At 52.5% G+C, this 14965-nt stretch overlaps 1 protein-coding gene across 2 annotated transcripts in view; it reads right to left on the reverse strand.

Annotated features, from left to right (window-relative positions):
- HKDC1 (hexokinase domain containing 1) overlaps positions 1–14212 on the reverse strand; it is a 40104-nt gene extending 25892 nt beyond the window's left edge. For both annotated transcript variants that reach the window (XM_079794333.1, XM_079794334.1), the window contains exons 1-4: positions 13952–14212; positions 6853–7015; positions 3260–3408; positions 3051–3170 (exon numbers count right to left, since the gene is read on the reverse strand). In XM_079794333.1, coding sequence (XP_079650459.1) covers positions 3051–3170; positions 3260–3408; positions 6853–7015; positions 13952–14014 — 495 coding nt within the window. In that variant the 5' untranslated portion in view covers positions 14015–14212. The remainder of the gene's footprint in view (positions 1–3050; positions 3171–3259; positions 3409–6852; positions 7016–13951) is intronic.
- Between the last annotated feature and the right edge of the window lie 753 nt (positions 14213–14965).

Raw genomic sequence — 14965 nt, forward strand, 5'->3', positions numbered from 1 at the left:
AGTGGCCACTCGCCCTAACTTCTGCCTTCACATGCTAGGGTGGCATCCCTGCCTCACCCAAGACATTGAGGGGTGGCGGCCCCACCCAAAAGGTGCTGGGACAATGTGGGTGGGACCTGTTGGGGGGAGGGTACGTGGGGAGTGGGGAATAAATGCTTGTGATGTACTGTTGGCGGGGGGGGGGGGGGGGAGAAGTACATAGAACTATATTTTTAAAAACTACATATACAGCATAACATCAATATTTAATAGAGACACGACTGGAGGGAAAACCAACAATCTAGTAGTGGGTATCTCTGAAGATTGGGACGACAGGTGATTTCTACTTTCTTCTTTAAACTTTTCAATTTCTACTCTTCTCTCTCCTCCCTCTCTCTTTCCGTTCTCCCTGCCCTGAAGAAGTATCGCCATGTTATCATTAGAAACACACAGAAACTTCCCTTCAGCTACGACTTTTCTGTTTCCTCATTTAAAAAAAATGAGCAGAGTGACCTCCTCTTTAATTCCCAGTCCCTTATCGTCTTTAATCGTGTTTCCGTTTCACGGAGAAGCCCCTTAGCCTGACCTCTTCTTAAAGGCCCCCGCCCACCGCCTCTGCACTCACAGGGCCGCCAGCCCTCCTTCCCCAAGAGCCTGTGCCTAGTGTCACAAAGCCGACACCTGGCAGGACCGTGGTTCCGAGCTGTGCCCGCTCCGTTGTTACTACTCCTTCATCTCCTGTGTGAGCGTTTCTCCCGAACCTGTGGCTTCCCTGAGAGGCCGCTGGAGGACATTTTATAAAATACAAGCAATTCAACTTAACTCTGATGAGAAAAAGCAGTCCTCACTTCCTCGATATAATCAAGCACCCTCCCCTAGTTTAAATGTCACTTGAAAAATCCTTATTGGATCTGACACAAATGGGTCAAAATGCTTTCCTGGCATTTTAAGCCAAGTTCTAGAGCTGTGTCCTTATGGAAAGGCAATTTGATCAGGAAGGTTTTGAGCTCGGGCTGAGTCCCTTTTGGCTGTGTGGCCTCAGACAAGCCTCTTAACCTCTCTGAGCTGCAGTTTTTCTAAAATATAAAGTGAAAATAATTATATCTACCTCAGATGATTTTTATTTTAATGAGATAATACACATAAAGAGTTCAGCATAGTGAAAGATACAGTGTTAAAATCTGAGGTACAGTGTTTATTATTATTATTGAAAGATCCTGTATGAACAAACCATATTCACCCCTAATTACCAAGAAAATAGGCAAGCTCTGGCTTGCCTATTGGTTCAGTTAGTTGGGTGTCATCCCATGTACCAAAAGGTTGCTGGTTCGATTCCCAGTCAGGGCACATGCCTGGGTTGTGGGCTTGATCAGGAGGCAGCTGATTGATGTTCCACTCCCACATGGATGTTTCTTTCTCTCTCCCTCTCCCTTCCTCTCTCTCTAAAAAATCAATTAAAAATATTTAAATAAAAAAAAGAAAATATTCAAGTTTGGTTCTCAAAGTCAAATGAACTCCCACAGAGCTTGAAAATGTTCTTCCTTCTTCCTGGGGTCTCTGTTCCTGAGCTTGGAGAAGAGGTATTGCACTGTTTGGTGAATCCAGTCTCCAGTCCTGACTCCTGGCTCCTCCTTCCACTTCCTCTACTGACCCCGGCACCTCTGCTCTTCTAGCCAGACAGGGATGAAGCAGAGCAAAGCTCCGCCTGGCCTCTTCTAACATTCCCTGAACCCTTCTCCATACTATTTGATATTATCTTTATCAAATAACAAAAAAGTAAACTTCAGCCCACCCCCTGTACAGATGGCAATTTCTCATTTAATGGAATCAAGTGAAGGACTGATGCCGCTTTCAATTGTCAGGTAGTGATCGGGCACCGTGAGAAACAGGACTCGGTGCCAGAGCCTGGGGTGGAGGAGGAACACAAAACAGTGCTGCCCTCCGGAAGCATCGCAGGAATGGGGACGAGGTCCCACGCGGGAAGAGACAAGTCCCACAGGGACAGCGTCCTCGTCCTGCAGCGACCACTGGGCACCAGGCACAGTGCTGGGCGTGGCAGGTGTTTGTCTGGGCTTTACCTGGCCCAGCAGGTAAATATCACTAACCGTGTTTACCGATGAGAAAGCCAGGGGCTCAGGAAGCCACGTCGGGGCTCAGGAAGCCACGTCCCGGCCCAGGTGACACAACTTTCTGAACATGATTCAGAGCCAGGTCTGTGGGATGTGAAACCCATAGTCAACAATACCAAACACATCCCCGGACAGACGGTCTGTGATATCGAGGTGGTCCAGGAAATGACAGTCAGCTGGGGTCACGACCCGTATGTACCGCAGGGGATCATGGGCCCCCACCCCAGACAGGTGTGGCCCGGGAAGACCTGACTCTTGACCGTGACCCCTGGCCCCAGAAAGCTTATTCTCCTTTTACGTGGACCTTATTTATTTTCCCAGATTAACATACAATTGGGTTGACATCTCCCTGTTAAGTTGAACATTGGAGGCACATGGAGACGAATTGCCTGAGCCCTCAGCAGGCTAGTGGCGCAGCTGAGACCACATCCCAGGTGAGGTGTCTGCTCGCCAACACTGTCACCCGGCGACCCCACCTCGACCCTCCTCCTAAGGGCGCAGAGGCGAGATTCCCCGAGCCTTCCCACTCTTATCTCTTCGGCTGTCAGACCTCGGAATCCTGATCACATGGGAATCTGTTGGAAATGCAGGTCTAAGGCCCCACTGATTAAGCAGCCCGGTGGGGCCCAGGACCCGCGTTTAACAAGTCCTCCAGCGGATTCTGACGCAGCCGAGGTCTGAGAACCACGGAGCTACGGTGAGAACCACTCCATCCCTGCGCTGTGCCCACATGGATGTAAAATCAAGGCAGCACGTTAACCAGTGCTCTGCCTCACATGTTCACTTCATCGTTTACAAGAATAAAAAGAAAATAACAAGCAAGAGAATTAATTCCTGCTGATCCCCCGTTCCCAACCTGACTCCTACACGTTCTCCAGCCCCAAACTCCAAACCCTGCACAGCTTCTTCCCCCGCCCCCTCCCACCCCAATCCATGCCTTACCTCTTCCAACTTAGTCTGCCTGCAGGGAAAAGAAAAGGTCAGGCCCAGGGGCAATTTCTTATGCGTCAACCCTTTGGTCTTCATGAAATCCGCCAGACAGTCAGCCACGTATTCAAACAGCTGCAGAGGAGAGAAAGCACGGGACGCTGGACTAAAGTGCGGCCACTCACAAGCGAGGCGCCTCCACTCCACAGAGCCCTGCCCCGTACCTCTGCGCCGTTCCCGCGGATGATTTCATTGGGTGTTGGGTAGAACTGACTCTCCATCTGGACCTTTTGTTTCCCCTCTTCAGAGACTTGTACCTTCAAGACTCGAAACTTAGATCCTCCAAGATCCAGGGAAAGAAACTCCCCATTTTCTATTAAAAAAACAAACAAAACAGTTCCAGCTGTGGAGGGTCTGCTACATGGCAAGATGTGCATGAGAAGTTGGACACTGAGATGTGCATGAGAAGAAATGTCACTGAGTCTCACAACCACCCAGGTGTGAGCTCACCGGGGCTGCAGGAGTGCAGCCACTGACCTGAGCCCTCCCAGTAAGGGGCAGAAGGGGAGGGGAGTGAGGGGGGAAGAAGGAAAGGGGAGAGGAGTGACCCCACTCCCAGAAGGCAAATGCAAACTTCAGGCAGGTGGGAGGAGAGGTGGGCCTTGAGGGTGGGGCCTATTCTAGCCTGCACAGCTGGGGAGAGTGAGCTGCTACCCCAAGCACAGGGAGTGCAGATAAGGCATGGAGGGAAGGAAGGGGGATGAGAAACAGCCCCATACAAGCCTCTGTCTCAAGGGCAAAATGCTCCAGGAGGGAAGGGAGACGGGGACCAAATGATGGTCCGTAAGGGGCCAAGGATGTTCAATATTTGGGGCCAGAGTTGCTTCAAAATGAGAAAATGTAACACCACCCAGCCCAGCGCAAGACAGATGCGATTAGTAAGAGGGGAAATGACACATGCTGGGGAAGGCAGCCCCCTAATGACCTCACCTCGGGATCCGGACAGAATTCCTGCCCCGGACCCCTGCCGGTGTCTCCCGCGCCAGCCGCAGGTGTGGGATGAGAACTCTGGTGTGCAAACCTTTGAACCAACAAGCCTCTCTATAAAATTGCCTGAAAAGTGGCTGCATGTACCAGGCCTGTGTCATGACGCATGCCGAAGGCACATGTCAGTGAAAAGCCATGCCCAGACATCCAGGCACCGAGTGGCCTTGTTTTGTGCCATGTGACCCCAGGCCTGGGAAAACCTGACTCCTGACTGTAGCCCCTGGCCCCAGCTGGCCATTCAGATCCACTCCTGGTGAAAGAAACACAGAGGGAAATTGCTAGTCAACTGAAATGTTGCGATAACAACACTCTTAAGGCACGTTTGTAAGAACAGCCCATGCAGCTCCCTGGCTGACACACGGGACCAAAGCTCACACGGGCCACCGCTCTGGGCTGGGTTCGGAGGAAAGGCGCGGGAACTGGGAACTGCGGGGGGAGGACTCAGAGGGGTTGCTCTGAAACTGTATACATTTCTGGAATGCAGGCCCCGAGGGGTCAGCAGAGTTCTGCTTGTTGGTGAGTGACCATGAGATGCCCCCACCAGCTCACAGTTACTGGGACTTGGGACAGCGCCTGGAGACTGTGAGGCACTCCCGCCTCATCTGCTCCTAAGGACCCTGAAGGTGGTGGGACAGACTGCCCTTTCACTGGGGAGGACAGGGGCGCAGTGGACTTGCCCAGGCCTCTGGGCGCAGGGACCCCGGGAACAGGGTCACGGGTAAGGGCTGTTGCGTGATGAGAGGCTCTGGGGGGACAGGGGAGAACGGAGGTGTGTCTCCTGGCCTGAGGAGGAGGGAGCGTCTAAAACTTGGTCAGTTTCACTTCCACACCTTCCGGAAGGCACATCCGGCCGCAGGCTCCGGACCATCAAAGGCCACTTTCTGATGCCTCTGGGGACACACCTCTGCAGGAGGAGCCCAGCACAGGAAGCCAGGAGGACTTTGCCCTGGTGCCTCCCCCCCACTCCCCACCTCCCCTGGCCCCTCCCCACACACCCCATGACTAAGGTGCTTCTCCCAGCAGCTGGGTGACCCGTCAAGGACCACAGTCCCCTCGGCACTCTCAGAGCAAAAGTACCAGGAACCGGGCAAGATGTCAAAGCAGAACAGTCTCCCTGCAAAGCTTATGCTCCTCCGGGTGGCACCCTGCCCACCCTACACACCCACCCACCTGCCAGGGAACAGGTCTCTCTCATCACAGTGCCCAGGGCCCCTCAAACGGCAGAGCCTACGACTTTGACCCAGGCATTGTCCCAAGGGGGCCCAGAACCTGGTTCATCCAATCACAGGTCCCTGAAGGCCCCCAAACTTTAATCCCTGCTTCTTCAGGAGCCCCAAAGCCCCCGCTGGAGCTTGGAGCACTGGGACCCCGACATTGGGGAACCCCTTTGGCCCTCGGTATTCTCATCTGCCCACGGGGTTCTTCCGGGGACTGTGTGAGACCGTGAGGACCACAGGAGGTGCCTGGTAGACACCAGTCCCTTCCTCCTATTCCTCCTATGGCTTTTCCCAGAGGCTGAGAAAGGAGGAGTTGTATGGAGCCTCACAGACTCCTTCTAGAGGTCTCGAGACTGCGGTAAGCAAAGAGATGCCCACATCCTAACCCCCGGGTCCTGTGGATATGAATGGCAAGAGGGAATTAAGGTTGCGGACAGAATCAAAATTGCTCATCGGTTGAGCTCGAGGTTGGGAGATTATCATGGATGATCTGAGGGGCTCACGGTGAATCACGGGGTCTTTAAGTGAGGAAGGGGTGCAAGGGCGAGTCAGAGACATATTGGAAGATGCTACACGGCTGGCTCGGAGATGGAGAGAGGCTCGAGCCCCGGAATGCAGGAGCCTCCTGCAGCTGAGAAGGCAAGGCACAGGCCCCTGCTGAGCCCCCAGAAGGCTTGTGGCCCTCCCCCACACCTTGATTATGGCCCTTGCCACCCACTCCCACTTCTGACCTCCCCAGCTGTAAGAGAATAAATTTGTGTTGTTTTAAGCTGTTAAACTTGTGGTAACTTATTACAGCTGCAACAGAAAATGAATACATAGGTCACCTCTCTCATTTTACAGATAGAGAAACTGAGACTATACGTTTTGTCAAAGGTCACTGAGGAATGGCAGAGCTGGGCCTAGAACCCAGGATTCTTGAATATTTTCATTTAATATTCTTTCTACTATGTCATGGCATCTTCCAATACTTACTATTAGCCTAGACTCTAGATGCCTTGGAGTGAAATAATACCGAGGAAGGAAAAGCCCTTTATGTGCAGTCACAAACATCTCAGGGCCTAGTAGCACCCGGCACTGTGTGAGGTGCTCAGAACGCCGGGAGGCTCGCATACTCAGCAGGTGGCAGGCACCGCGCCCAGCGTGAGATGCTTCCCAGACGCAGGCAGGGCACTCTCCACTGAGACAGAAAAGCTGAGCGGTGTGCACCAGGGGAAGAATGCTGAGATGTCCAGCAGGAGAGGGAGCAGAGTGCGTGGGCCACGGGGCAGAGAGAACGTGAGGCACATTTGAAGCTTGGTTCAAAGCTGTTGGTATTGAGTGTGACGAAGCATAGAGCATCGGAGGTGGGGGTGATGTGGAGAGGGCTGAAGAGGTAAGTCAAGGCACAGGAGCAGACTTCAGGTCCAATCAGCCAGGGAGGACCCGGGGGGATCAGATCCCTGGCAGCCCAGCCCCCTCACCTGAGCCGTCGGGGATGGTCCTGACACCCAGCCCCCTCACCTGAGCCGTCGGGGATGGCCCTGACGAAGGTGGGCAGCCCAGCCCCTCACCTGAGCCGTCGGGAATGGCCCTGACAAAGGTGGGCAGCATCTTCACGGAGGCTGTGGGGTTGGTGTCCTTCCCCAGGCCCCTCTGCATCTCAGCCTGGAACCGCGCCATGATGTCCCGAAGGGTCTCGTCGGAGAGCCGCATGTGATACAGGAACCTGTCCACCTGGAAAGACAGGGGGTGGCCAGGGTTGGCTGCTGCACATTCCCACGCCCACGCCCACGTCGCAAGGGGACCGCTTAGTGATGCGGATCCTCAAGCTGGGGACAAGGAAGGGAGTCGGAAGAACAGAGGGAATGAAAGGCTGGGGAGGTGGGACTTATTCCTCCAAAGGGCAAGCTTTGAGGAAGAAACGATTCCCCCGTTTTTCTGATGGGACAGTGGAGGCGCAAAAACTAAGGAAGGTTCAGGGTTTCTAATTCCCAGTTCAGAGACCTCACACTGTCCCGTTGTCTCTCCTCTGGGAAAGACCAGCTACAGCTAGAACCTGGAATTCCTACACAGGGGAGCTTTCTTTTAGCCAACGATGACATTATCCATCCAAACATGTTTCCCTTTGTTTACGGGCTGCCAGGAAGCTCAGAGCTAAATTCAGTTTCCAACCGCACTCTCTAAAATCTAGTCCTTCACATCTCCATTGTTGTGTGTGTGTGTGTGTGTGTGTTTTTGTGTGGGTTTTTTTTTTTTGGGGGGGGGGGTTGGTATAGGTAAGGTGGAAATTTATTGAAGAACAAGTAGACTCCCACGCAGGGAGGGGGAAGAGTCCCACAGAACGGATTCCCACGTGGAGAGGGGAAAACAGTCCCCTCTCCATTGTTTTTAACTGAAGTTATTCTAATTAAGATGAAGTCTAATTTCTAAAGCCAGCTCAAATTGCCCTGAGTCTGTTCATGATACCACTCAGGTAACCAGGATCCCCCAGTGGAGGGAAGTTATAAAAATCACTGGTTCTGCTCCATCCACTTGAAGGTAACAATGTCACATCAAGAATGGCAGAACAGCTCAACTGGTGTGGCTCGTGATTGAGCATCAACCCATGAACCAAGAGGTCACTGGTTTGATTCCCAGTTAGGACATAGCCCGGGTTGCAGGCTTGATCCCCAGTAGGGGATGTGCAGGAGGCAGCCCATCAGTGATGTTTTTATCTGTCCTTCTCTCCTCCTCTCTCTCTAAAATCAATAAAAACATATGGATAAAGAACAAAGAATGGCAGAACAGCCTCCTCCCCGCTGCTCATCGTGTGGTGGGGGCAACCTGGGTTCCCAGGGCTCAGTGGGGTGGACTATTGACCGGGGCAGGAAGAGGGGCAGTGCATGGGCGTCTGCACTTGCCACCCCCGCTTTGTGTACTGAGTGGCCTCTCTGCCCGTCCAGGTCACAAGACCTGATCCCCGCAGGTTCCTGGACCAACTGCCCTCCCACACTTTCATCTAAGGCTAAGTACATGCTTGCAGCCTACAGAGTGCGTTCACGTATGTCCCTCACCTGCTCTCCACGGCATCCCTCTGAGGAAGTGCTTTCACGTATGTCCCTCACCTGCTCTCCACGGCATCCCTCTGAGGAACAGTGTTCACGTATGTCCCTCACCTGCTCTCCACGGCATCCCTCTGAGGAAGAGCGTTCACGTATGTCCCTCACCTGCTCTCCACGGCATCCCTCTGAGGAAGAGCGTTCACATATGTCCCTCACCTGCTCTCCACGGCAGCCCTCTGAGGAAGAGCGTTCACGTATGTCCCTCACCTGCTCTCCACGGCATCCCTCTGAGGAAGAGCGTTCACATATGTCCCTCACTTGCTCTCCACGGCATCCCTCTGAGGAAGTGCTTTCACGTATGTCCCTCACCTGCTCTCCACGGCATCCCTCTGAGGAAGTGCTTTCACGTATGTTCCTCACCTGCTCTCCACGGCATCCCTCTGAGGAAGTGCTTTCACGTATGTCCCTCACCTGCTCTCCATGGCAGCCCTCTGAGGAAGAGCGTTCACGTATGTCCCTCACCTGCTCTCCATGGCATCCCTCTGAGGAAGAGCGTTCACGTATGTCCCTCACCTGCTCTCCACGGCAGCCCTCTGAGGAAGAGCGTTCACGTATGTCCCTCACCTGCTCTCCACGGCATCCCTCTGAGGAAGAGCGTTCACGTATGTCCCTCACCTGCTCTCCACGGCATCCCTCTGAGGAAGAGCGTTCACGTATGTCCCTCACCTGCTCTCCACGGCATCCCTCTGAGGAAGTGCGTTCACGTATGTCCCTCACCTGCTCTCCACGGCATCCCTCTGAGGAAGTGCTTTCACGTATGTCCCTCACCTGCTCTCCACGGCATCCCTCTGAGGAAGTGCTTTCACGTATGTCCCTCACCTGCTCTCCACGGCATCCCTCTGAGGAAGAGCGTTCACGTGTGTCCCTCACCTGCTCTCCATGGCAGCCCTCTGAGGAAGAGCGTTCACGTATGTCCCTCACCTGCTCTCCATGGCATCCCTCTGAGGAAGTGCGTTCACGTATGTCCCTCACCTGCTCTCCACGGCAGCCCTCTGAGGAAGAGCGTTCACGTATGTCCCTCACCTGCTCTCCATGGCATCCCTCTGAGGAAGTGCATTCACGTATGTCCCTCACCTGCTCTCCACGGCAGCCCTCTGAGGAAGTGCGTTCACGTATGTCCCTCACCTGCTCTCCACGGCATCCCTCTGAGGAAGAGCGTTCACGTATGTCCCTCACCTGCTCTCCACGGCATCCCTCTGAGGAAGAGCGTTCACGTATGTCCCTCACCTGCTCTCCACGGCAGCCCTCTGAGGAAAAGTGTTCACGTATGTCCCTCACCTGCTCTCCACGGCAGCCCTCTGAGGAACAGTGTTCACGTATGTCCCTCACCTGCTCTCCACGGCATCCCTCTGAGGAACAGTGTTCACGTATGTCCCTCACCTGCTCTCCACGGCATCCCTCTGAGGAAAAGCGTTCACGTATGTCCCTCACCTGCTCTCCATGGCAGCCCTCTGAGGAAGTGCTTTCACGTATGTCCCTCACCTGCTCTCCACGGCAGCCCTCTGAGGAAGTGCTTTCACGTATGTCCCTCACCTGCTCTCCATGGTAGCCCTTGAGGCGCCAGGTGAGGCAGGAATCCTTGCCCCGATTGCGACGAGGCCTCGCAGGCTCCGAGCCCCTGAGCAGCATGAGGAGAGCTGCAGGTCCGTGGCAGCCCTGGGACGACAGTGCAGTGCCCACATCCTCACCACATGGCCTGGTTTTGCTTCACAATCTCGTGCGGGACCCACAAGCCCAGCAGACAAGTTATACCAAGAGTACAAGGGCCACATGAAGCTTCATCGCAGGACGGGTGCCCGACCCTCGGACAGGCCTAGAGGCCGGGCATCCCAGCTCAGTCAGAGCCGATACAGACACCCGGGCCAGTGGAGCCAACCACGGCTCCAGGGACTTGGGGCCACAGAGAGGCCAGAAAACCCTCAGAGGCCATTACCAGAACAGGACAATCGGGCTTTCAGCGTGTGGAGAAGGCAGGACGGAACCAGGTCACGCTTCATTAGGGACTTCCGCTCGCCCTGAGTCTGTTCATGACTAATTGGTTGGCACTGCCACGCACATGGGGAAACCAACAAAAGGGACGTGACCCAAGTAATTGGGGCTTGGGAAGGGTGAGATGTGCACAAGAACCAACATTGCCCCTTTATCGCCCCTGGGCCCCTCAGACAGCGCTCCTAAACCTATTGCTCATTTTTGCTCAACCTCAGAGCTACAGATTCTCTCATCATTGAGGTTTCTCTCTCCCTCTCCCTTCCTCTCTGAAATTAATAAAAAATACTTTTAAAAATTGCTATAATAAACATCAATATGTATTTAATGTTCTCCACCTTTGGGATTATTTCCTAAGGATGGATTCCCAGAAGTGAAATCACTGAGGGCTTTGGGCTGCTTACTGCTCCTGCTGCTCCTATAAGTTAAAGTTAGGACAGAAAGAGTGTCCACTTAGGAACAGTTTCTAATTTATTCTTTGTATCTTTCACAGCACCTGGTACAGTAGCCAGAAGGAAAGAATGAAATATACATGGGGGGGGGGGGAACCTTATATTTTAGACTCCGATAGGAGATGTTGGGCCTGTGTAACCAGGCATACATGTTTCAGGCACTAAACATACATGTTTCAGGAGGTGCTTGGGTGGCTGCAACCAGGCCCACTTTGGAGTGACTCACAAACTAGACGTGGGGTATCTTCTAAACAAAAGAGCCAGCAAGCAGCACGGAGGAAGAGCAAACTTAAAATGTAAGCTCAGAGCTGAGGGAATGACAGATGGGGGAGCTGCAGGGGACTTTAGTGACCACATCGTCCAAAGGTCCCATATTAAGAATCAAGAGTCATAAAAAGCCCGAGCTGGTTTGGCTCAGTGGATAGTGTGTCAGTCTGTGGACAGAAGGGTCCCAGGTTTGATTCCAGTCGAGGGCACATGCCAGGGTTCCGGGCTCGATCCCCAGTAGGGGGCGTGCAGGAGGCAGCCAATCAAGGATTCTCTCTCATCATTGATGTTTCTATCTCTCTCTCTCTCTCCCTTCCTCTCTGAAATCAATAAAAATATATTAAAAATATATTAACAATAATTTTTAAAAAGTCATAAAAACGTTCAACTCTTTGACCCAGTGATTTCACTTCTGGGAATCCATCCTTAGGAAATAATCCCAAAGGTGGAGAACATTAAATACATACTGATGTTTATTATAGCAATTTTTAAAAGTATTTTTTATTAATTTCAGAGAGGAAGGGAGAGGGAGAGAGAAACCTCAATGATGAGAGAATCATTGATGGGCTGCCTCCTGCACGCCCCCTGCTGGGGATCAAGCCTGCAACCCAGGCATGTGCCCTGACCGGGAATTGAACCATGACCTCCTGGTTCATGGGTTGACATCAGTCACTGAGCCAGTCATTTTTTAATTGTTAAAAAAATGTTTTTGAAAATAGCCTGTCCAACAAAAGGGGAAAGTTATGGCATAGCCAACTTGATTAAATATTAGAAAGATATTAAAGTAATTATAAAGAAATGGAAAAATGTACATAAGTGGTTACACATCCAGAATTGTATGTACAATGTAACTGTAAAAACATCCGCTTTGAGAAGAGACTACGCAGGCTTCCGCACACAAATACAGCTGTGAGGGGGTGGGATTAAAGGTGACATTTCCACTTTTCGTAATGTTGACTTTCTAAACTGTAAAAAGAACACTTTGAAAATCTAACCGGTCCTTTTCTTATGAGTGAGCAATCTCCGGGTCAGTGACCAGGCCCAGCCCAATGTTATCTGTAGGTCAAATAATGTCAATATATTGAATTGGAAGGGAAGCTATCAGAGTAGCCTTCCTTCCTTCCTCCTTCCTTCCTTCCTTCCTCCTTCCTTCCTTCCTCCCTCCCTCCTCCCCCCCTCCCTCCCTCCCCCCCCTCCCTCCCTCCCTCCCTCCCTCCCTCCCTCCCTCCCTCCCTTCCTTCCTTCTCTTCCCTTCATTAGGTTGTATTTTGTTTGTTTTAATGTTGGTATAGGGAGTTTTAAACAAATTGTTCCAGGGTCTGAATAGAAACCCTAGCAGCAAGTGCGGCTCAGGATCTCGGCAGCTCCAGAGGCAGGAAGCAGGGAACTAAGGAGGGGACCGGCTACCTGAGGGGAGTGAGAGCAGCCGGTGCCTTTTGACCAGGTGCTTCCACCACACGGAACAGTGTTCTCAGTGACTCATCCCGGCAGCCCATAAACCAGCCTCCCATACACTCCTGATACCTGGTGAGTCACTAGCTTAAGGTGGCTACAGTGTTCCCGGCTACCCCTGCTCAGCTCACTCTCGCAAGCTTGCTTGCCTCCCACAGGGAGGGGAAGGGTCCACTCCGGGCCTTGACAGAGGCTGACCCTCCAGCCAGAAGAACCTGGAACCAACCAGTGGAGCTGCGCTCCCACTCAGAGGGGCCTCCTGAGCCTGCACGGGGCTGGCGGACAGTCATACCCGCCCGATTCGAGGCTGTAACAAAAGATGAACCGCCACAGAGGCCCAAGGAAAGGAAACTCGTTTGCCGAACCACAGGTGCCAAGGTCCAAAGACTCCCCTTGGGGGCCGGTTTCATCATTACTAAGCAGGTAAGAACAGAAAGTGAAGTCCCACGCAGGGCTGCACAGCACGTCCCACCTCCTTAAGAAGCCATAAAGGGCTTCATGAATCTAATCACCGAGTGAAAACTAGGACAGGTTACACCTGATGGGTTTTTACTATTCTAGGATTTGCTATACCCTCGAACCCAACTCTCTAATGAACGGGATTTAGTGAGAGTTTATCCCACCAAACGCGAGAGCCGCGAGAGCCGTGCTTCCTCTCTGTTGGAAAAGCCAGAGGCATCCCGGCACAAGGGAAAGAATGCAGGAGGAGGAGTCAGCAACTTCGGGTTCGTCCCCCGGCACCACCTTAAACCCCTGGGTGACCTTGGCTAAGTCCACCTGCGGGAGGACTTCCCTGAGCTGGTGTGGCTGGAGTGGCCCGAGTGACAGGCTGAGTTCATTCCAGCTGGGAAAATGCCGGTGGCCCCCCGTTGAGCCTTGGCAACTTTTAACCAGTCACCTTGGGATGAATTCTGTAGGCAGGTTTCTTGGACAAAGTGGCAAAACAATGCACACCATTAGTAGTCTACCACGCAAACAGTACATGCAAGTAAGTATTTCCATGATTGTACATGAAACCTCACATCCCTCTGGTGCCTTCCTTAGATTCTTTCAAGCACATGAAAAATAACGTCAATACAAGTTCTCAGCGTTTCAGAATGGCTCTCCTTTCCTCTTACCCTCGCCTCTCATACATCCCTTACATCAAACCACCCAAAGGGTTTCTAAAGGCTTTCTCCACACCCCCTTCCCATCTGGTATCTGCCTGGAAGCTCTGAGTGAGACCCAGGCTCCGGACAATATGCCATGCCCGGCCTGTGGGAGATCCCCTTCCTCTTCCCCCTCGGTGCGTGCTTTCCTGGTCCTGTGCTCCCCGTGTTTTCCAATAAGCTCTCCTCAATCCCTGCGGGCGTAGGCAGGGACCGGACTTGTCAGTGCAGAGGGAGACAGCTCTCAGCCTCCCGAGTCCTTACCTTCTTGATCTGGTCCTCCTTCAGCTTGGTGAAGTAAAAGGCCAACAAGTGTACCGCAAACATTTTCCCCAAGTGTGGTTTCTCCTGAGGCGGTCAGAGACTTCTGTGCCGTTGACTCGCTCGTCTCAGAGGGCTGCCCACTTCCAGTTCAGGCTGGAGGCGCTGGGGAGCTGGGTCTACAGATTAAATACTTCCAGGCTGCTTCGTTCAATGACTAAACTTTGCCCCCTCTCTCTGGTCCCTCCCTCGCAGCACACTTGATTGTCTAATAGGAGCCTCAGGGTGGCAGCTGAGGGCTGGTGGAGGGGAGGCAGGGGATGGGTTGCTTGACTCTTTGAGACTGGTGATAGGACATCTCGTTGCTAAGCAACACTCTCAAGCCCGAGCTCCACCAAGCCCACTCGGCCGAGGAAAAGCTTCTGAGAAGCTGGGTGTTGATACCAACTTTCAACAGCTGAGCTGCTCTGCCAATGTCCACGCTCAGGCTTTCCTCTTCAGCCCTTTTCTCCTCAACCCCGCAGTAGGACTCCGTGACTCTCTGCTCCTTTGCTGCACTATCTTCATCAACAATAAAATATATACATTAAACATTGCCTGGCAGGGAGATTTCAAGAACATTGGAACAAATTCTTCCGTTTGTGAGAGATCGGATTTCTTAGCGAATGGTCCATGGTAATGGAAAATAATCGATTAAGGTTTATCTGTTCTCAATGGTAAGCCAGAAAACCTTGATTTCACAGGGAGTGACCTAGAAAAAAACATGCAAGAGAAAGAATGAACTGAAGTCATCAGTACTCACTGGGAAGCTGCTGCCGGGAGAAAAACTGGAGTTGGAGATGGGAAGCGTCTCACACCGGGAAGTCATTCGGTCATCTCCCTCCTCATACTCGAGAAAGACCCAGAAAGAGGCCAATGTGTGGGTATAACAGGCCTTGCACTGGTCCCAGTCATTGCTCAGCTAACAAAATCAGTAACAATAACAATAACAATGGTGTTGACAGCAGCTCACATGGA

This window comes from Cnephaeus nilssonii (genome assembly GCF_951640355.1).
Source record: "Cnephaeus nilssonii genome assembly, chromosome: 16".
Classification (NCBI taxonomy): domain Eukaryota; kingdom Metazoa; phylum Chordata; class Mammalia; order Chiroptera; family Vespertilionidae; genus Cnephaeus; species Cnephaeus nilssonii.